Here is a 24058-nt window from a genome sequence, read left to right on the forward strand (position 1 = left end):
TAAAAAATACAGTGGGTTTCCACTGAAAATTGTGTGTGTTTGTGTGTGTGTTGAGTTATCTTCTGCCATGACACACACTTCAGCTCAGCCAATGGCCTTGGTAGCCATAAAGTGTTTTTCCCTCTGTCTGTTAACAATAGCTAGTAATCAGAGCAGGGGCAGGAATCTCATAATACCGAAACAGGAAGTAGGCAGTATTAGACATTTAAGAGAGAATCAGGCAGGCAGTTGACATTTCTGGTGGCAGGCTCACTGTTACAAAGCCTGATCATTCTGCTTGAAACATTAATTTTGTTGATGATTTTGAACCTGGAAATATTTCCTAATCCAAGTTATCTACACCATAAGTTTAAGGGTTAATATGGGATAATTCACATACAAACCATTAACTTTCTTGGAGGAAGGGCACAGGATCTGAGATTATTGGATAAATAAATGTTACAGAGTATGTGTGCAGTATAGGATGCATATATTTAATTCATGTTTTTCTCTGGGTGGTTTTGTTTCCTCTAGGCCTGATTTTCTTGCAATAGTGAATATTCCTAAGTCTAGATGTTGAAAACATATTGATAATCTATTACTGTCTATTAAATACTCTCAACAGTTCTTTCCACTTACCCCCCCATAGTATTCTATAATATTCAAATAAGTACTTCTGAAATGGGTGTAATAACACCTACAGTCAGTCATAAAAGATCGTAAAAAAAAATCTCAAAGTTCTGTGTACATCCAGTAGATTGTGTTGGATGTTTATTAGCAGTGCTATTTCATGAAATCATGATGCATTTTTACTGAGAGGCATTGTGTTGTGGCATATTCTGCTTTATATTCTTATTGATAAATGTAAAACATTGATACATTTTAACTAACAATGAACCATTTCACAATTGTATTGTTCGTTCACATAGGAGAAACAGTTTCTTGCCATAGAAATGAATAGAATTTGCTTTACTATTTGAATAACATGCATATAATTTTTAGATACAAAAGAAAATGATGAAAAACAAGATGCAAGGAAACAAATGATGGGCTACTATCCAGAAAATGAACAATTGGATATCTATGATTATGATTATGATTGAAGGAACTATTTGAAACATCTTGCTGTCTGTTCTTATAAAGGTATAATATAAAAGTTTGATTTTATATTTTCTCGTATACTAGGCCTGCCAGATCTGGCTTCAAAAGTCCCAGTTATCACTAGAAGGCAGCAAAGAGTGTGGAAAACTATTTATTGCTATGTTCTGGTCAACTGAATTTTTGCAGCTCAGATCTGTATTCCTACCATACATATTTAACACATACTGGTAAAATGATCTAGATAAAATTTACTAAATGTAATCCTTAATAAAGATAGAAATTTCCTATATATTTATTTATATTCTATTTATTTAAAAGTCAGTTCCACTGAGTTCCATGGAGCTTACTCCTAGTTAAATAGCTGTAGAATTGCAGTGCTATAATACTAATCTGGAATAAGCACATTTTGTTAATGAGGACTTATTCTGAAATAGTGGCATATAAGATTGCTCTGTTGGTATTAAAGGGTAAAGCAATATCTTTAATGTTGATTAGTCTGCTTGTTCTTTTAGGTTAAAATAATTATTGCATTATTCAGAACTAACCTGATAGTTCTTGTCACTGAAGCATATTCATCAGGCTATAAGTAGTAAATATTACAGGAAATATTATATGGCAGTTAACTTTGTATTTACTATCACAGTAATATTATGAACCAGTAATAATGCATTCTTTTCTTTTTTAGGTTTCTAATCTTGCAACCCTTGAAAATCATGTTTACTGACGATATATTCTACAGCATCATTTAAAAGTTTTAACTATTTCATCTTACAAGCACAATTAAAAATGTAAACTTAGTTATGGATTGTCTGTTTTTTATTTGTTGGCGTATGTTCCCCATTAAGGTTTGGTAAGAATGGAGATATGAAATAGTTGAACAAAACTGCAACATACAGTGATTTTCACTATACAAGTTGTTGATGATTAATTCTTTTGTAATTTCCTGATGAATTATTTTTCTGTGTCTGCATAATCAGCAAGCCTGCTGTGTAATATAATTGCACTTGGAAGAAAATTACCACCTCATGAGATGAATAAACTTGATTATTAAATCTGATAGATTGAAGAAATAACATTCCAACATCCAAACAGAATAGCGTGCTGTTCTTTTCCTGTGATTTGAGGATCTTTCTAAAGAACAGACCAGTGTTTTAGGAACACTCTAGTTTGATGCAATTTATAACTTCTGAATTTTTAAAAACTATATTCTTATAGAAAAATAAATTTTACCCCAGCTAAAATTAATAATACCAGCCTTGATAGGGGGTTAACTAAACATAATTCACTGAGTGTTAAGAAACAAAATCCTCACAGATCTCAAAAGGAAACATACGCTGTTAAATCTAATTCCTAAATTGGATCTGAAATGTGGTTATACCCTGGCAATTCATATCAGCAGAAAACAGGCTTCTATATAAGTAATATGATCGATTTCTCTCTCTCATTCTCTCTCTCTCTCTCTGGCATGAAAAACAGATTTTTTCTTAATCACATTTTTTCCAAAGGTAGCTATTGGTGTTTTCCTTTTTATCATGTTTTAATATATTACATTGTTTTTTTGAAACCATAGCTGTTCTCTCTAAATTACAAATATTTGTAGAACCAGCCCAATCCTACAAGAGAATGGACAAGCTTAAGCTAGAGATATGGGACAACTTTTGCAGCTATTCATTGTTCAAGTGTTTTTGAAAATGTTGCTGTCTGCACTCTTTCCCCAGTTCAGTTAGTAGATACAGAAGAAGAAGCAAATTTAAATCATCATTCAGTCTACTTTTTCATGGATGATATAATTATGGGAGGAAAATTTATTATTGCCAAAGCCAGGAAATTTGAGGTGGGGGTATGGGGAACATCTCATGTTCTATTTCAACCACTGTGATTGTTTGAAGAAAATGACTTTTTACATATGCTTTGCACTGCCCAAATAGCTTATTTAACCATTTACTCCAACAAAATTAAAGAATTATCTCCAGTTAAGTTTGTGTAGAATAGAATTATTAATGACTGGATATCACCTTTTTCCAGAAATGTCACTAAGGTAACAAAGTTGCCTTATTTGCTCTTTGTCTCTGTACTCTTTTCCAATAGTTTTCTTGTGCCACCCTGTGCTTAAAGGCTTGTAAATTCCTCATGTACACTATATGAGGTCCAAAAGCAAGGTGAATTCTCATGAAATAGGAGCCTGTGTGGAGGGGATGGCTTTTTGATAACCAAGATGAAAAGGCTGGGCATGTTTAAGGTATCTTATTGGATGGATGAATTGATTAGATTTATATCCTGTCTTTCAGCAGTTCAAGGTGGCATCCATGGCACTGCTTCCTCCTAGTTTTCCCTATAACAAGAGCCCTGTGATGTGGTTTGGGCTGAGAGAGAGTGACTGGCCCAAAATTACTCTTTGAGTTTCCATGGCTGGGGCAGACTAGAACCTGAATCTCCATTTTGGAGTCTCTGCTCTTTGCAAGGATTCAAATTAAAGCAGTGCTTTAATGCTGGCTGGGGGATTCTGGGAGTTGAAGTCCACACACCTTAAGTTTGCCAAGTTTGAAAAACACTGAATTAAAACATTCCAGTCCTCCCCACCCAAATGACTGTGTGTCTCCACTTGAACACATTTGATGAAGGGGAACAACCACCTCTTTGGGTAAATGGTTCTATAGTCAAACTGCTCTTACTGTAAGGATGTTATTGTTTTTTTTCAAATATTCAATCAGAATTTGCCTTTCTGTAATTTTAACATTTTGTGTCCTGAACTTTGGAATGGGTGTGAGAGACTGTTCTTGACATTCTATGTGACAGCCTTTCAGATATTAAAAGAGTACTGTCATCTCTCCTCTCAGTCATCTTTTCATAAGGCTACACGCATTCAGCTCCTTCAAGGTCTTTTCACAGGACTTAGTCTCTAGTCCCTCAATCAACCTTTTGTTGGTCTTCTCCGGATTGTCTAATTTCCCTGAATCTTTAAGATGTAGTTCCCAGTGCTTAGCTGTGGTTTCTGAACAAAGCAGAGCAGAGTATAATTATTCCTTCCCAATGTCCTGAAAATTGTATTGTGTTTGATTCAGCTTAAAATTGTATTTGCCTTTTTAGCAGCCACATCACATTTCTAGCTCATATCCAGTTTACAGTCAACTATGATTTCAGGATCTTTGTGACAAGTACAACTGCCAAGCAAGTTACCTCCCATCTTATGCATGATTTATATTTCCTAAGTGAAGGTGTTTCCATATCTCTTAAATTTTATTACGTTACTTTCAGCCTATTTTGACAACTTGTCAAAATTGTTGTCAATTTTATTTCTGTCTTCTAGAATATTAGCCGTCCCACTCAATTTTGGGTCATCTTCAAATATATTTTCTCCACTTGTTCATCCAGATAATAAAAATATTTTAGAGAAGAGTGCAATTACGATTTTGAGACAAATTGTGTATTCCCTGCATTGCCATGTCATTCACTGTACACTTAACTAGCATGCTAATCAGCATATCATGGAATACTTCGTCAAATGCTTTCCTGAAATCAAGATATATTATGCCCATAGCACTCCCACAATCTATTGAGGAAGTTAAAAGCAAGATTTATTACTGAGAAATCAATGCTGACTTCTGGCTAATTACCAAACTGAATGTACAGAAATTACAGATCAACGTCTTTATCTTTTTCTCTACTGTCTTCTTGGGTATCACTATCAGACTGCCAACTCTGTTGTTTGCGTGAACTTTTCTCTTTTTTGAAGATAGGGACATTTGTTTTCTTCTAGGCACCTGGTACTTTACCAGTCCTTCAGGATTTCTCAGAGATAATGTATAAGTATTCAGCCAGGCCATCAGCGATTTCCTTTCATTTTATCTGGACCTAAACCCATTCAAAGTAAAGAAGTATTCCCTGACTGTGTTTCAGTTCATTCCCAAGTTTCAATCTTATTTTTACAATGACCTTGTGAAATGCATACTTTTTTTGTTAGAGAATACTAAAGGAAAATAAGGAATAAATAGTTCTATGTTTTCGTTATTATCTGTTAGTATTTCGCCTTTTTCTTTGAACAGCTGACTGTATTCCTTATGTTTTGAATGTGTCTAAAAACTGCTTTTTTTTTAATTTTTAGCATTCTTTGCTAACCTCAGCCCATTCTGAGATTTTGCTTTTCTGACAATAGCTCTAAACTTTTGGTTATCAATCTATACTCTCCCTTCGTGATCTGTTCCTCTTGCATTCTTATATGTGTCCTTTTTGTTTTTACAAAAAGAGGACACTGGCACAAAAAATACACTTTTTTCTACCTTTTTTCCCCCTCATTGGAATTGTAGTCAATTGAACTTCTGGTATCTGCTTCTTTAGCAAGTCCCATCCATCTTCAGTTCCTTTTCCTATTGGATTCTTCTGCCACAGGATCCTAAATTCTTTGCTTTGAATTTATTAAAATCCACTTTTTCGAAGTCCCGCAAAAATGATTGATTACACTCACTTTTGGTTTCCCTTAAGAACTCCAGGATTGCATGGTAACTACTACCACTTCCTCTTCCCTATTGATTAATACAAAGTCAACATAACTAATCCTCCTGCACATTCCTCCAACCTCTGCAGGAGAATGTTGTCAGCAAGAGAGGTCAAGACTTTCATGGAAGGACTGTGCTTGGCATGTAATTAAAATTCTTCATCATTACCATGTACAGTCTGCATATAAAAGCCAAATATACAAGCAGTTGAATCTTGCATCAACATTGACAATAAGATAGTATCATCTACATGACTCAGGAGGCTAGTTTAGGGGACTCAGAATATCAGAAGGAAACATCCCAAAATTTTAGGAGCAGGTGGGATGTTGTAATGGGCTTGAGGAAACAGAGGAAGGGCCGCAGCCAAGGCAACGGTCAGATAAGAGAAATCTGAGCCCAAAGTAAGAATGGAGTTTGAGAAAATGTCTCAGACTTGACCCTCCCTAGTAGTTTTAGTATTCATGACTTTGGTGTTCAAGTCTAGTCTGTTTCGAAGGGCTGACAGATGTTCTCTTTGAAATATTTGTTTCCTCTGCCTAATAATATCTAAAACAGCCACAAGCCACATATACCAATTGTTCTTTGAGGATGCAACCTACTTATGGGAGATTGATAGTTCGGCTTCCCTGAAAAAGGAGGCATTAAGTAACCTTCATATGGAGGATCAGAGATCCCAAGAATACAGACACTTGAGGTTTCAAAGTCAGAAATCCTAGGCTATGAAGTTGGGCTCTTAAGATTAGCTGATCTACTTGGGAGCAAGGCCTTGTTTGCTACAACACAGCTGAGGAAAGGCAGAGCATAAAATTCCTCAGTATATAGCAGGCCAGTGGTGGAGCTATATCTGTAACAGAGATGAGCACAAACAGCATTTTGAAATGTGTAGCTGTGAAATTGGACAGATGATGATTCTGAATATCTTGAGGGGAAGAATTAATCAGAAGCTGGCCTTTTTCTTAGTAGTGACAGCAGCTGTTCTAATGAAAAAGTCCAAAGAGATGCAGTTCACTCTTGATAGCTTTCCCAGGGCAATCACACATGTACCTTGATTATCCAAGGATAAGAACGCCACATTCCACTCACGAGCATTTCTCCAAGATTTTCTTGTCCTTTGGAAGAATTCTATCAAATTCCAATAGAAGAGAATGTATGTAGCTCAGGGTTGAACTGTGGAGTCCTTGGTGCTGTCTCAGCTTGGTTGTTTGCTTACAGATGTTTCATTACCTAAGTAACATCATTGGTGCCTACCTGACTAGGTAATGTCATCAGAGCGCTGATGATGTTACCTAGTTGGGTAATGAAATGTCTGCAAGCAAGCAAACAAGCTCAGAGAGCACCAAGGACTGCAAAGTTCTATCAATTGTATGAGAATTTGTGTGTGTGTGTTGCGGGTGGGGGATGGAGAATTTTCTGTCTGGCACTGGTCTGTGATTTACTGTCCCTGATCTCTCCTCAGAAGGAGGAGGAGGAGGAGGAGGAGGACAGTAGCTAGGCTCCAAAGCAGACTCAATTGACATTCACAGTTCTCCATTGTGACAGAACAATAGAGGAAAGCAAGCAGCAAGAGACAGAAAAATTGTCTATTTCCATGCCATTGGCTGAAAAGGCCTTTAACAAGAAGTTAGGTTAGATATCTGAAGTCTTACTGGCCTATGATCACTCATTCCCTGTGAAAATGTAGCATAGAACTTTGCCATCACTTAAGCTCCATGTACATAATTTCTATCTATTTCTTCCTTTTAGGGTCTGGTTATTTCTCCTATCTTTGAATGCACTACTACACTTTATACAGCTCAAAACTCTTCTCCTATTAGCAGGTAAATTTTACTGTACTGGATTTGTAAGTAAATATGGAAAGCAACCATTGTTGCATCAGGCTAACACATAACAGACTCCATGAGGTTGGTTTAAGTTCTTGGCTGTCACTTTGAATGTATAGAAGTTCATATTACATTGGAGGCTTCTTATTTTATGATATAATCAACTGTAATATATAACCTTATCAGTTGTTTTATATGTACTGCATTTAGTTATAAACATATAATGCACTACAGCTGCTAACACATTTATATAGATCTCAGATTGTTAGGAGTGGTATGCCAATTGTGTTGATTATAGAACATTATGGAAATACTCTATATCAAAATAGCTATTGATATAACTGACTATTAGAGCCACTTTGGTGTACTGGTTAAGGCATCAGGCTAGAAACTGGGAGACCAGGAGTTCTAGTCCCGCCTTAGGCACAAAGCCAGCTGGGTGACCTTGGGCCAGTCACTCTCTCAGCCCTAGAAAGAAGGCAATGGTAAACCATTTCTGAAAAACCTTGCCAAGTAAACTGCAGGGACTTGTCCAGGCAGTCTCTGAGAATCGGACATAATTGAATAGATTAAAAACAAACAAACAAACCTAGTATTGCTAAGCACCTTGAATCAAATGAATTTTCCACAAAGCAACACTATTTTGGACCACCAAGTATTTTGTTTTGTATCTACAGGAAAATATAAAAGTTTATCAGTGTACTTTGTGTCTCTGTAGGATTTTAAGAAGTGTCTGACAAACCATTCATGATGGAATCATAACCTAAACTGAACAAATGGATGAATAGTTAATTACAAGAAACTCCTGAGAGCTGTAAGATCCAAAATAAAAAGACAGAATTTACTGAATAAAAAGAATGCTTTGTCATGTTGAGTTTGCTTCTCTTTTTTAGCTTCTGGAAGTCCTTTGTGCTGATAATAAGGCTACTTATATGTGGGCTGCAAACATACAGATAAGTAGTGGATGGCAGCAATGCATTGTTTTCTGTATTTATTTGGTGCCATCTACTGGATCTTCTGATTTTTGCAACCCAGGCATCATTGATTGATTGATTGATTATGTGCCATCAAGTTGTTTTTGACTCCTAACAACCACATAGACTTTCTCCATGACAATCTATACCTAACCTGTTCTTTCAAGTCTCCCAGTGGTGCACCCATTGCAACTGTAACTGAGTCTGTCTACTTTGCTGCTGGTGGTTCTCTTCTTAATCTTTCCTTTCACCTTTCTCAGCATTAGAGCCTTCTCCAGAGAGTTAGGTCTTTGCATAATGTGTCCAAAGGAGGATAATTTGAGCCTGGTCATTTGTACCTTGAGTGAGAACTCTGGGTTGATTTGTTCAGTGATCCATTTGCTTGTTTTCTTGGTTGTCCATGGTATTCTCAGGAGTCTTCTCCAACACCAAAGTTCAAAGGTGTCAATAGTCTTCCTATCCTGCTTCTTCAAAGTCTAACTTTTGCTTACAGAGTGTCACAGGGAATATCATGGCTTGCACAATTGAGATCTTTGTAGGTATAGTGACATCATGGCATTTGAATATCTTTTCCCAGGTATAGTAGCCCCATAATTAATTTTTATTTTATTATTTTAATTAATTTCATTTCATTTTATATTATATTTTATTAAATTTATTATGGTCACCCACTACAGAAGACTCTGGGCAGCTTACAGTATCCATATATACAATTACGAACAATTTTAAAAAACATGAAGACATGGTAGACCAGACTAAAACCAGCCAGACCAATAATAACACTACAGAGCTCCACAGGCATGTTACCCACAGACCAGGGAACAGAGACAGATCTAAAGGGCCTTCCAGGACCCCAGGAGAGTGGGTGATTTACCTATCTCTGGGGGGATGCTATTCTAGAGGGCGGGGGCAATGGCAGAAGGCACATTTCCTTGGTTGTCCCACAATACGGCATTTAATTGATCTGGAAGGCACCCACTCTGCCCAATGTACTGGGCTAGCAGAAACAATTGGAGATAGGTGATCCTCCTGATAACCAAACCCCATGCCATGAAGGGCTTTATAGGTGACGACCAGCATGTTGAATTGTGCCCGGAAGCCAACTGGGCAGCCAGTACAGCTCAAGTAGCAGTGGTGTTCTACAGGCATTGCAAGAAGTACATTGGCAGCTTTACCTGCACAGCCTACGGTTTGACCATGAATGATAGAACTACGGTATATATTCATGTAAGTAATGCAGACAGAAATAAACTATACAGCTGTTTATGCCTAGGGTAAGAAATTCTGAGTTAAAAATACAACAGTGAAAAATAATTATTTTTCTGTTCCAGAAATATCCTGTCAACCTTTATAGCTCTCCTTTCATGTATCATCTTTCACTGTTCTGTCAGCTTTTCCAGTTGCACCAAAATTTCTATTTCCTTATCAAGTGTTGCATATGGCAACCTGTGAAAAGATTAAGGATGGAATCATATACACACATACACACACACACATTCATTACAAAGTGCAGGATAACTTCTGCCATGCTGCGTTGACATGCCTTATTTCCCCCTGACTGTTGAAAATACGTTTAGCAATAAGCTAGCAATCTCTGGTCTAGCCTGATGCTTTTTACTTTGCTGAAGTAACTGCTGACAGATCCAGAGAAATGGGACAAGGACATCTGGTTTCTTAGGAATGAATATCAAGGTAGCTCCCAGTAATTTCTGAAATGGATTTTTGAGAGTATGACTCACTGGCAAATTAAAGCATTTTGAAATGCTGTAATTGGTATGTGTGAAACAGAGCTGTAATGAAAGGCCAGTGTGCTTTCTTTCAAGTAAGGAGATTGTATATGTATGAATGAGAGACGCATTGATCTAATTTTTTCTAGCTCCAGTGGTCACTTGCTGACCAGTTAACATATTTGGGAATTTCTGATGTTTTGCCATTGTTTTTCAGCAGCCCAACCTTTTGGAGCTTTGTTAAATCTGCTAAGAAGAACAGTAACAAATTAACCTTAGGAGCATCACTAATCATTAGTGGGATATTTTCTAATTATCCTTTCAACTCCCATATCCCTCCCCTCCATGTCCCTTCACATGTCACCTTCTAGAACCCCTTTCTTTTAAATGCCTCATCATTTTCATACCTTTTGTAACAGACCAATACTATGTATATCTACTAAGAAATCCCACTGAATGCTAGGTAAGTGTGCAGATTTGATCACTTTGGCCATCCTGATCTGGGCAGCTCAGCCACAAGCCTGCATTTCTGCTGGACTTCTGTTGCTATCAGAGACTTTATCAATTCCTTTAAAATTGTATATTTTAATATATAGTTTTTTCCATAATGAGATCTAGGAATCTCTTGGAAAGCTCTAGTTACTGGAAGGTTACTGGATAAATAAGTCAGGTGGACCACTTAGTCCACACTACCCTTGATCAAAATAAATTACTGGCACCACCTGCTGAGTTACAAGCCTTGTAGGAGGAAAGCCATGTTAGTCTTACGGTAGCCAAAAATCAGAAGCAGTCTAGTAGCACCTTTTCAGACTCATACATTTTATTAAAAGATACAGACATTCATGAGTACAGCTCACGTCATCAGATGCAAGAGGAAACATGCAAGATGAAGATGCATTTCTTCTGATGAAGTGAACTGCAGAACATGGACCTTATGCCTTTTCATAAAATGTGTTAATCTGAAAAGTTGCTATCAGGCTGCTGATTTTTGAGTTATAAGCAGCAACCCTAAATCTCTCTTTCTGTAGCAAGGGGAAGCAATCTTCTCAGCCATATCCAGTAACTACCCATGGGATGAAGACCATGCATTAATACATGTTTACACATGGACTTCCCATTTGTATGAATTCACCCATGCTCTGTTTAACAGCTCCAAGCAACTGCTAGCATTCCAGAGGCCTGAAAGCTGCATTAAGAACAGTATTAAGAAGGGTGGGGGCAAGATAAGAAAAAGTGGTTGGCACTTTCACATGCTGCAAAAACAGGGCTTTAAAACCCTCTTGCAGTCTCCCATCCTGAGGTTCATGCTCTATCTCAGGAATGGAAAACATGTCTTCCTTGATCTCCTTTGCAGCCCCTCCAGCTATCTCAGAATGAGTGGGGGGTGTCCAACATTTTGGGCCCTCTTTAGGTGGCAAAATAAATGCCTTATTATTATTATTTTTTAATTTATTCTGAAAGATACTTCCCCAGTGAATCCTTATATTCCTGATGCAGTCAATCTACTCTATGTTGCAAATCTTAAAGAGAAAGATTGGTGTTGAACTCTTCTTGGCAACTTCTGGAACTTCCCTTGAGAAGGTGTGATAAAATGGAGCATTCCTCATATCTATTGTGTAGGTCACACATTCCAATAATATTAAATTAGTGAGGGGGAAAAATAAACACAAGTCACCAATTACCCCGTAGGTTTACTCATGTGATAGTAGAAAGGGAAACAGGATCTATTTTCATTTTTTTATTGCCCCTTCTGCAAATGGTCAATTAGTCTTGATGATGATAAAACTGAGAAAGGGTAAGGCATAAAAGTCCTTGCTCAATGAGGTGTGTGTCTTTCACTCATACTCAGTTCAAACACAGGCTGCTTGGTGACTGATAACATTGTCATTTTGTGACTAAAACCAGATACATCATCACATACTTAATGACAAGCCATCTAGCTCTGTTCCAGACAAAACAAACATTAGTCTAAACCAAAATGCTATCTATGTAGAAAATAAATAAACATGAGGATACTGCTAAAAATTAAACTTTACAGGCTTGTATTTGGGGAAATACAGGCTTGTTCGTTGAGAGGTTTCTGGTTTTTGCCAAGTGCATTAACAACTTACTTGCTCAGTGATGGGGAAATTTCAAAGAACTAACTGTATTTTTTTTAAAAAAGGATGGTGTCAGGTCAAATAATGCACTAGAAAAACAGTTGAAAAATTTAGAAATAATGTGTTGTATGTACATAAAATATGAGACATTATTTCTACAGACAGGTAATTTTTAGTGTGGAGATCTTCATACAGATAATCTTTGATTTGCATTTTAGAAGGGAAGCAAGTCTAGGTAAGTCACCAAACGTGTTTCTATATGCTGTGATTTGGAGACTGTTTATTATTTATACAGCTTTTACAAATGGAAATAACGTTGTGTGCATTGGTGAATCTCTCTTAGCTGAGAGTTATTTTTCTGCTAGCCAGATAGCTCAGCTTTTCTCTTGACTCATTTTTTTTTAAATCAAAGTTTGGTACTAATTCATTTCTAGTTTGCAAGGAACTGTTCTGCTTTTAATTCTTGATTCTGCAGTTCTTACATGCAGAGGAAATGTTAGCTTACTGATGGACAATGTAATCCACTAGGATGTATAGGGTCCAACTACTTGCTCTTTCCTGCTGATCCAATACCTTTTATTTACTTTGAGACAGATTTTGTAGCCTTACATATAAATCTTTGAAGGACACGCACACAAACATAGATACGTTTTGAGAACATCTGGGAGGGCAAAAGCGTTTTTTTCAGGGTATTTTAAAAGAATGACAGTTATAAGAAAACGTCTTCTTTAGCGTGATAATTGAGCCATTGACATGATGTTAAGCTAGGCCCCGACAAGTCAGGACCTTGCTGATAAGGAAAATATGCATAAGATTATACTGCCTATCTTACTGATTTCAGTAAGAAAATGAAGAACAATCCTTAATCTCTTCCACTGAAATCCATTGGCCTATCATTAAAGTGTGCTTAACTTTCACTGTACACCATATTTGTTATCTATAATGGAACAGTTGGGCAAAATAGAATGAAAGTTTTAGGTAACTCCAAGAACTCCACTGAAGAACAGTATTTCACAAAAGAACGGTTGAAGGCAGGCCTGCCAAATGCATCTGTCTCCATGATGTATGAAACAGCAGGTTTGCACCTGTAGTTGAAATATTTTGCTTTGATTGTAAATTATTGGGATTAAGATAATCAGTTGCAAATATAAAAATAATCCCCTGACAAAAGTGATTCATCAACACTACACCACTGGATAAGAAAAACTAGTTGTATCTCTCGTTTTCTATGATGTAGATCAGTGTTTCCCAATCTGGGCAACTTTGTGATGTATAAACTTCAATTCCCAGAATTCCTCAGCCAACATGGTCATTGCTAAGAATTCTGGGAGTTGAAATCCACACATCTCAGTCTACCTCCCCCTGCTTCCCCTCCATGCACCAAATTCTCCCTCAACCAGATCTGGAGATACCTGAGTGTCCCACTCAGGGCATGCATTCTGTTGGTGGATGAGATTCAGCGAGATATTTCCCATTGTGATGGGTGCAATAGGAGACTAAGTACTGATAATATGATGGCTACAAAAGTCAAATAACATGTTTCACAAGATAAAATATTCCACAGCGTTACTGTTGTCAGAACAGATTATTCTAACTGGAGAAGTTAAACTGAAAAGCATTTCGTGTTAAATATATATAGGCACAATCCTGCTGAAGTTAAGCTCTGTTAAACTTTATTGATTTTGCAGTGATAAAGTAAGTGAAGCTCAATTCTCCCACTAAAATCTAAATGATGTAAAAGTGCTGGATTTTCCATGCACACACGTACAGATCCTCAGGTTTTAATTTTAATTTCATTTGGACTATTTGCTTTGGCTCTTAGAAGCAGCTAATTAGCCTATTATACTCAACTATGGTGATTAGACAGACAAAAACAGTGTGAACATTTAAGTGAAACTAAACATAAAATAAAAATCTTCCTAACAAGTTTAAATTGTGAATATGGCTGACAGCTCAAAATTGTCCAAAGTTGATCTAGGCTCATCTTCACTTCTGCTTATCTCAAAATGCTGAAAACATGAGGGAACATCATGTCCCAATCAGTGCTCACCTACAGCAGACAAACAAAAGACACCCTCTCCTTTTCCTCTTACCCCCTTACCTTGTACAGTAGATGTGTAAAGAACCACCAGTTTCCTACAACCTCCTTCCACGCTGAATACAAGGTAAGCACAAACCATTTGAAATTTCTCACCATTCAGAAATGACCAAATAAAATTAAATGCTCTGTTTCCTCCACAATGAGGGGGAAAAAAGAACAATAAGGCACCCCAAGAACCCCTGCATTCACTGAGAAGGGTCTGCAGCCTGGTGATTTTCCCAGGTTATGGATTCTCCTGATATACATCTTGGTGCTTGACCTTAGAGAACATTCACTGGTAGAAAGTTACCAAGCAAAGACCAGACAGCTCTTACCAGAAATCTGAGCTGCTAAGTTACAGAGAACTTTTGATATTAGCTTGAGGACCCCAGGAAATTAGAGCAAGGACTAAAATTGCCTTCCTTTATATTAGAATATCTCAGTCCATTATTATTGGAACTTGCAGCTTCACAGTGTTAGTGATGTAAGAAAGCCACATGACATTGTGAGAGAGAGCGTGCAAGGTACTTTGTTGGTGATTTTTTTATTTTATATGCCTAGTTCAGGAAATGCCTCTTTGTATTGCTGTTCACGTTGAAAGGATTTTTTTTTCATACATTACGGATCAATTAAAACAAATGTTAGCCTTTTCAGGAAGGGATTGGCTGATCAATCACTGGCAGAAGAGTTCCCTGGCAAAGGAGGAGATTTTTTAAAAGAAGGATCAGGTTTCTATTGTTTGAAGGAGAAAATTAATAAGTCACATGAATACTTTCACATTATTCAGTTTGACTGAGAAATGCAGTGATGACTAATGTTCCTTCTCATGCCATTCAGTCCCCTTGACTCCTAGAAATCAATTTCTGTCTTCATTTTCCCCATTCCCAGTGAGTTCATAAACCATAAGACACTGAGGCCATTTCCACAGCAATGATTTATAGAGTCTTATAGCGTCATCCAGCCATTGCTGTGGCGATATATCAGTAATGAAGACAGGATTTCTATTAACACAGCAATGGCTGGATGATGTTATAAGATGCTATAAATCAGTAATGCAGAAAGGGCCTGAGGCCTTTTTTGCATGAATGTCTCCAAGCACTGCCCTGACTCTTTGTACAGTAGTAGATAAAAAACACCACTACTTTTTAGATGAGCTGTCTGTACTAGGACCATCATGGGCTGTGACTCATTTTGTTTGGTCCAGATCTGTAGGTAGATGCCAGCAGAACTGACCAAACCCTTCTTCTCTCTGCAGATCACTCTTCCTGCTTTTTGAGCAAGGTAAAAATATGTGCTGGCACATCTAATTGTTAGCAAAGGAAGTCCTTTGGAAAAGGTTGTGGCAGTGAGTGAGGAAACTATGCCTTTACGGTCATCCCTCTGGCAGAAAGAAATTAAAAGCCCCCCCCAACCCCACGCTTCAACTTCCTGTAAATACATCATAAACCTTGGGTAATCAGAGCTTGGTGGGAGGAAAGGGCACAAGCCTTGTTTTACACGTTGTTCTACAGCTGATCTTTGCAAGGTGAAGAGGGAATGAAATAAGACCACCTTTCTGGAAGAATGGAAGAGCGCTTGGCTGCCCAGCGTGGGGAATTAAATCAGTGAAGGGTAGAAATGAAGCCAAGGACTTGTAAAAGCTGTATGGAAAGTTAGAGGATTTGATAGAGTTGAAGAAGCATGAGCTCCTTCAACTCCCCTAACAAAAGAACCGACTCTCAGGGATGGAGAAGCATTTGCGGGTATCTGATCCCTTGAAGCTTCTCTAATAGAGATCAGTTTTCTGGGAGGACTTGGGGTTTTTTTTTCAGGTGCACAAACAAATGCAACAGAAAAGCCATAATGACGGCTTGGGCATAGTTTAGGGTGAAGTGTTTGGCATCTACATCTGAGTTTAATAAAGCACTCCAGATCATTGTAACCCATTTATATAGAGACACTCTTATTCTGGAACAGACTTGCTACAGGTAGTAGGACTCCTCTTGCTCAAGAGATAAAATCTGAGGTGTGCAGTCTGACGATTCTCCACTTTCAGCATCTTTACTAGATGCAGAGACAGACACGTGCATGCACATACATTGGTGAAATGTGATCTGCGACGGTCATGCTGCAGGAAAAGACCAGTTGCTAACATAACTGATGAATATGATTGAGAAGGGAATATAGTCAGGCAGTTGCCTTGTGATGAATAATAATCTCCGTGCGTTGTTCAGCATTTTGTATTATACACGTCTGCCCCTTTCAGCACTGTGAACTGAAGAATGTCTTCTAGGTAAGGCAATCAACATGGTTAAAGGCTTGTTATTTCAGAAGGTGGACACTTCTTTCCATTGCACTTGATCCTTGGTTGCCACTGGTTTTACCTTCTGAGGTAGGCCAGGTTAGGAAGGAGACACCACAAGAAATCGTAGAATTCTCCTCTGTTGATACAGGCTACAACAACAGAATTTTGAAAGCCTGATGGTGTTTCCCCTACCCTCCCTCTTACACCAAAGAGAGTCAAGCCAGGGTGATCCTGAGTTTCTTTCTCACACTGTCTTGCCTTCCTACACTGTGCTCATGTTTTGCTAACGGTCTGTGCATATCTTCTCTAAGGTCATCTCTGTACTTCTCTACACCTCTGGAGCAATTTGAGGTAACTGTATTACCTATTAATTTAGCTTTTCTGTTCTTCTTATTGACCTTTAGGAGAAGAATTCTGATTTTCAGTGTGAGGATGAACCAGTTCACCCTTCCTGTGTTCCCAAAAGACTTGATGAACCATAAATAGTTTTTGGGATCTAAATACTAGCTTCTGGGGGCAGCACTTTAACGAGGAGAATGGTCATATCCGAAAGGCCGATGTCTCTTTTTCTTTGCTCTAGAACATAAAGGAAGAGAACAAGCATCAAACTGGCTTTGCAAATCCAAACCTTTTGAGACTTTTATCCACTGGCCTCCATTACCATCCCCAGCCATCCTGAGGCAAGAGTTTGCAGTGCTCCTAGCTGGTTTTTGGAAAGTTAAAAATAATAAAACGTTTTAAAGCATTGGTATCCTGAGTTTCTCTCAGTGATAATCATAGCAAGTTACACAAAAACAGCATAAGATTCATTTGCATACATTCAGAGAGCGGATGGAGAACAAGTTATGATTTCTCTTCCTCCAGAACTCACCCTCAGTCATGTGATCTCAGTCCAAGCAAAACCCAAGAAAACAAAGCAGTATGGCGCTGGCATCCTTCTATACCCACTTCTGAAAAGATTTTGTTTATGAATTCCAACCTTATCTTCTTAGTGAAAAGCAAGGAGGCAGAGTTTTCTGAAAAATTGGCAAGATTGTATGATAACGATAACATTCTCTGACACATTCACATTCTTTGGGGAGATGAACAAAAGGGCCTGCATGTTGCGATTGTTTTCCTCCTTCAGTTCTCTATGAGGTCAGCTTCCTTGGGGGAGCACACACACTTCCGAACAACCATACTGGGCTGCAGTCCCCCAAATATAATCTTTATTTTCTAAGAATTCATCCTCTGTAGATGTGAGACTCAGAAGCATTCTTAGGAATAGGATTATTCTTTAGCATACTCTAGATTTCCATTTATTTATTCCTTAATTACAGATTAATAATAATAATAATAATAATAAAAATCTGGTTGGGCTCAGTGGATGCCAAGAAGGTATCCTAGGATGCCACACTGGGATCTGCTTTGTTTCATAAATGTGATTCCCCCCAAAGTCAGTAAATTCTAGTTTTTCTTTGTGAGTTTGGCTGCAGGCCATAATTGATTCTGACCCCTGAGATAAGAGGAGACCTGAGATTATGCTCGTCCCAGCTCCTGCTCACCTAGCAGTTCGAAAACATGCAAATGTGAGTAGATCAATAGGTACCGCTTCGGCGGGAAGGTAACGGCGTTCCGTGTCGTCATGCTGGCCACATGACCCGGAAGTGTCTATGACAACGCCGGCTCCAAGGCTTAGAAACGGAGATGAGCACCGCCCCCTAGAGTCGGATTCGACTGGACTTTACGTCAAGGGAAACCTTTACCTTTTAATCATGCCTTATGGCCTAGAAGCTTGAAACCCTGCTGCAAGTTCCGCCATCTTTCAGATGCACAAAGCTCATCTCTTTTAGCTGTCTTTCAGCATCTAGGGCTAAACTAATATTGGGGTTTACTGTTACCATATTATAATTATTTATGTTTGTGGCAAGTGCTATTTTTCCTTGTATTTCAGGTTTGGATTGGGACAGAATTTATTTAGATGGGCTAGTACCCGTTTGAATAAAATAAACATTACCTTCTGCCAACAAGCCTATGCCTTAATTTTTCTTGAGTGTTACTGAAATTTCCCAAAGTCATTAGCTAGTTGTTGCTAACTATCATTGCCTTTGAGCATGTACACTGCACATTTTATTTTCAGAATGCCTTCATGGTACTAATTAAACCTCAAATGTTAGCATTATTGGATTGGTAATGTGCCAACAATCACAAAACCACCAAAGAGGCAACTTCTAAACATGTGCATTAAAAAAAAAACTCAAAGAAGAAAAGGAAGCAGATAAAGGGCTGTGTCTGAAGCAAAAACTGTATTAGGAGTGTTATCTCAAAAACATCATTTTCACACCCTCTGTGCAGAAGGAAATTAAATCCAGCAGTTTACTTACAATAGATGGGGCCCTCAGTGTGATATTGCTGTTTGAAAGAGCTAGACCTCTCTCAATGTATGTCTTCAATTGATACATTTTCAAATTAGCAAACATTTAATGTACACAAGCTAGGTTTACACTGGACTGTCAATCTGCTACAGCAAATTTTGATATCACAAGCCCATATTTAAAACTTCTTTGCCTTTACTGCTTCTGTGGAATGTTGGCCGGGTACCCTATTTTGAGTGTCCTGGATCCTATTAGGGATTGGATGGAAGAAGCAAATGTAGTAAATTGTGATTGCTTGCATTTTGTGGATATAATTGCTCTCATTCACTCCAAGTTGGGGGCTGGATGGACAGAATCTACTGACATGATAGAGTGACATCTTGCAATCTTACCTGTGAATCTCAAGGAAGGAGCACGGTTTTTGATGATCACAGCTCTGCCATCTGTGCATTGCACCCCTACTGGTTTGGCAAAGCAACCACGGAGGGGCCTGGGAGGTGCTTGGTGATATCACTGCTGCGAGAGCTGCTGTGCTTGCCAGTGTGTGTCCAACTGCAGTTCCAAGTGATGGTTGTTACTTTTAAAGCCCTGTATGGATCAGAGCCTGGGTACTAAAGATAGCATCTTTTCTAGATAGATTCTGCCCAGATAACCCAAGTGGGTCTACTTATGAGTCTGGGAAGAGTGGCAGGAGAGAGGCATTAACATGGCCTTCCAGAAGGTCTTTGAGACTGACAAAGGAATCAGTGGTACCTGTACTTGCTATATTAATTTTAATGTCAGTGTATAGTAAATGTATTATATATTGTTGTCATTTAACATATTTTTAATATTTGTAAACTGTCTAGAATCCATTAGGGTTGAGGCCAGGATAAATTACAGAGATAAATAAATATTACCATATTACTACATCTGGTGGCAAGGTTTTTTTTAGCTACTGAATTTTGTTATAATTTTATGAAGGAATTTGAAAAATTGCACAACATTATAATCTTGGTAATTAATTTTATTGCTAGTTTTATTGTCCATTCCCCCAAAGATGGTGGCTTAGTGGCTCAGTGTAAAAAATTAAATTAATTGAAGTGTCATAAAAGCATTTGTAATAAACAAACAAACAAACAGTCGCCAGATTTATTATTTACTAAAATACTAGAAAACTAAAACACACCTTTTTGGAGAACAGTGATATTTAAATATATGGGAAACTGAGGTTTTAACAGAAAAGAGTCTTGAAGAATCCTTTAGTTATGGATTATTTTGCCAGTGCTTGATCTCTATTTTTTTATTATATTGACAAAGTAATTACTAATAGATTACTTCCATCAAGACAAATATATTTTTATGGGGACAGAAATATTAACTGTGGATATTTAAGTTATATTTCTCTCCTTAAGATTTGACATATACTAAAAATATGTAAACTTCTTGTTTTAAAAAATATTTGCTCTTACTTAGATCCTGGTTTTGTTTCTTACAGTTATAATGCTTTTTAAAATTTTCCAAGTTTTGCTGATACATCATATATTATTATTTTTAATTAACAGTGTCAAAATGGTTAATGTGAAATATTCCAGATACCCTAGAGCTACATTTCCTAAAACTCTCAGTCAATATGAATAAATATATGTTTATTATAAATTCACCAAGTTTATGACAGTATCTGTAAGGAACAGTTTTGAAGCAAAAATGAAATTGTTGCTTTATATGAAACAACTAGATTGAACTGTACAAAATACTGAGAAACTAAGAATGAAATAATCTCTTCCTTTTTTGATTAAAATTGATTGATTGGTGAATTGCTAGGCTGCCTCATTCCAGTCAACTTGAAAGAAAAATATTTTTTCTCAAATAATTTACTTTAAAAGGGAAGAACTTTCTTAAATTTACTAAGAATAAAGTAAACAAGACAGGTATGATGGTGGTCTTAAATGTATCTTCCTTTCAGGTAAATATATGCTTATGTTCCTTTACTATTATATCTGGTGAAAGGTGAAAGGTCCCCTGTGCAAGCACCGAGTCATGTCTGACCCTTCAGGGGGACGCCACTTTCGTGACATTTTCTTGGCAGACTATAGCAGGGTGGTTTGCCATTGCTTTCCCCAGTCGTCACCTTCCCCAGCAAGCTGGGCACTCATTTTACCGACCTCAGAAGGATGGAAGGCTGAGTCAACCTGAGCCGGCTACCTGAGAATCCAGCTTCCTCTGGGATCGAACTCGGGTCGTGGGGAGAGTTTTCAGTTGCAATATGGCCACCTACCACTCTGCGCCACATGAGGCTTCTGTTTATTATTATATTTATATAATATAATTTTCTCCCTGGGAACTCAAGGCATCTTCCTTTTGGAGGGAATGTCTCCCCTCATTTTCACCATAGCACTCTAGTGAAGTAAGTTGAGACTTATTTATTTCTTGGAGATCTTTCTGTATCACCCAGTCGGAGAGACTGAGGACAGCTTTCCAAAAGAGAGTCAATGGTCCAGGTTGAGCTCCCTTTTCGTGGGGACTGAACCTCAGTCTCTCTGGCTGAAATCCAACTCTTTCCCCTCTCTGCTACTCTATATTACAGCCTGTGGCACATCAATGAACCCAACTGTACTGCACATTCCCAAGTCTTATGCTTATACGTAGCAGTGACTTCTAGGGTGCATAAGGAAGGCATCTGTACAATCTCCGAGTGGGACACCACAGCATAGGAAAGTTAAACATTACCAGTAACAAAATGGCCTCAGGGAGCTGACAGGACTTGTATAATTTGTTCTGACATTTTTATAAGGCCTATAAAATGCATAGCAGGCATGTACTTGTTTGATGCAGGGATGTATTTAGGGGAGGAAATGGTTTAATATAAAGTAATCAAGAACAAATGTCACTTTTTGTTTTTTTTCAAGGCAAACATAGCTACAAAATTAATTGTCTGAAAGAAAAATGGGTCTTTGGGGCACTCAGTAAAGTGAAAGCTCAATATAGTCCATTTCAAAATGTTTGGGGCCTTCTCAAGAAGAATCTTAATGATTCCGAGATGCCGAGAAGGGACAGATGCATCTATGCATTGACTAGGCATCTCTGTGTCCTAAATAACATGCTATCACTAACCTATGAATTGATCCAAATATTGGCTGCAGAGAATAAACATTTGTGAAGGGACTCAACATCCAATACAACATCAGAAATCCTGAGACAATAATTGGATATGCAACAGATAAGCCAACAGAACAATGACACCCAACTGTGGATATTCTTGAGCAAACAGGAGGATATTAAAAAACTGTGCTCACTTGGTGGAATTTTTTTTTCCACAGAGAATTTATTAGTTTGACAGATTAGTTAAACAGGGCCTATTTGACAGAGAGTTATATAACTACATCTACCGTGAGAAAGCAGTTAGTATGGCTCCAGAGCCATTAGGGGCAGGGGCACCCACAGGGGGGTAAAAAAAGTAAATATTGTGGCCTCAACTCTACAATCAAGTCTTTTCTCTTTTTGGTGTGATGCACCCATAAAAGAGGTGGGCTTCAAATGCATGGTTGTCACCACCCTTTTGACTTTTCCAAAGTCCCCTGCCAACACCCCTGATTTAGGGGGAAAATATCAGATTGGTTTCTCTAACACTTTTCCATGTGGGTCTGATAAATATAATCCTCTGCTTCTCCCCAAATCCACATGCTGAATTGTTCTGCCTGTATCTTGCAACCTCCTTTTCCTCCTTCGACAAACACAGGGTAACTTCCATAGGTTTTTCAAGAGGTCTTCCACCCAAGCGGCTTTTAATATTTGAAGGCATTTCCCCAGTCTCAAGTTTTCTGGCAGGCAAGTAGGAGTCAGAAGGAAAAGAAAGAATTCAAAGAACATAATCACAGAACGTTTGTATTTTACTTATTTATTTATTCAGTTTGGAAGGCTGCCTGACTCCCAAATGACTTGTATAGTTAAAGGGAAAAAATAAAAAAAAATAAAGGACATATTTGCCTGGACAAATCACCCGCTGCATTACCAAAAACAAAACAAAAACCCACCAGGGTCTCAACAAACAATGCAACCAAGGGTTAAAAGATTTTAAAGATTTGCAGAACCTTTAGGAGGTGGGAGCCATACAAAACTCCACTTCTGGGATCCCACTCAATGATGCTATTTAAGTGAGGAGAAAGGTTGTAGAGTGTCCTCTCCCCAAAAATGGCCAAAGGTTTCCCCGAGTTCCACTCCAAGCAATAGCAGGCCAGTAGTGCCTGAAAATGGGAGGCTATTCAGTTTAGAATTAATTATACCACTGTAATGATTGCCTATTCCAATAAAAGGAGTCTCATCAGTAGTTACTAGAGAAAACTAATTTATTGAATGAATAGTATGCAAAGTACGAAGAAAGCTGAGAATGAGCAAAAGCGCGCCAAATACAAACGTAAAAAGCCTTGCTCCCGTTGCGAACCCTCCCCTCAGGCTAGCATAGCAACCACCCACCCCAGATGCTAGCAACCGTTAGAATCGGCCTGAGAAAGTAACCTTGAACAGCAGAGATAACCCAAACATACATTCCAGAAGATCACAAGTCAGCACAAAGGAAATTTACCAGTGTGGCCAGGCAGGCACGCAACTGCAGATATGACATGTGAAACGTTACGAGGAACCATAAACATCGGAACGGGAACATGACATACCGCCCCCCCACAAAGAAAAAAACTTAATTGTTAAGGCGCAGGTTTATCAGGGTAAGCAGCATGAAACTGAGCAACCAAGTGGGGAGAGCGCACATGTTGTGCAGGGACCCACTCTGGATGAGAGAAATGCTTCCAGCGAATCAGATATTGCAGAGTGGAATGGAAACGTCTAGAGTCTAGTATTTCCTTGACTTCGAAATGTTGTTGACCATCAATCATTATGGGGGGAGGTGCAGGCGGCTCAGGATGCCAATGGGTAGACTCCACAAATGGTTTAAGCAAACTGCAATGAAAAACAGGGTGTAAGCGCTTGAGATTGTGAGGTAAGTCCAACTTAAAGGTAACAGGATTAATCTGAGCAACAATAGGAAATGGACCTATGAACTTGGGCGCCAGTTTTTTGGATGGTTGAGGGGATTTGATGTATTTGGTGGAAAGGTATACTCTATTCCCTATTTGAAAAAGAGGTTGTGGTGCCCTTTTTTCGTTGGCATGTCG

The 24058-nt window shown here is 38.2% G+C and overlaps 1 protein-coding gene across 1 annotated transcript in view; it reads left to right on the top strand.

Annotated features, from left to right (window-relative positions):
* DCDC2C (doublecortin domain containing 2C) overlaps positions 1-1883 on the top strand; it is a 55303-nt gene extending 53420 nt beyond the window's left edge. The window contains exons 13-14 of the mRNA XM_063314164.1: positions 982-1122; positions 1766-1883. Of these exons, the coding sequence (XP_063170234.1) occupies positions 982-1082 (101 nt within the window). The 3' untranslated portion in view covers positions 1083-1122; positions 1766-1883. The remainder of the gene's footprint in view (positions 1-981; positions 1123-1765) is intronic.
* Positions 1884-24058: the final 22175 nt, after the last annotated feature.

The sequence above is a fragment of the Candoia aspera genome, chromosome 1, assembly GCF_035149785.1.
Source record: "Candoia aspera isolate rCanAsp1 chromosome 1, rCanAsp1.hap2, whole genome shotgun sequence".
In the NCBI taxonomy this organism is placed as follows: Eukaryota; Metazoa; Chordata; class Lepidosauria; order Squamata; family Boidae; genus Candoia; species Candoia aspera.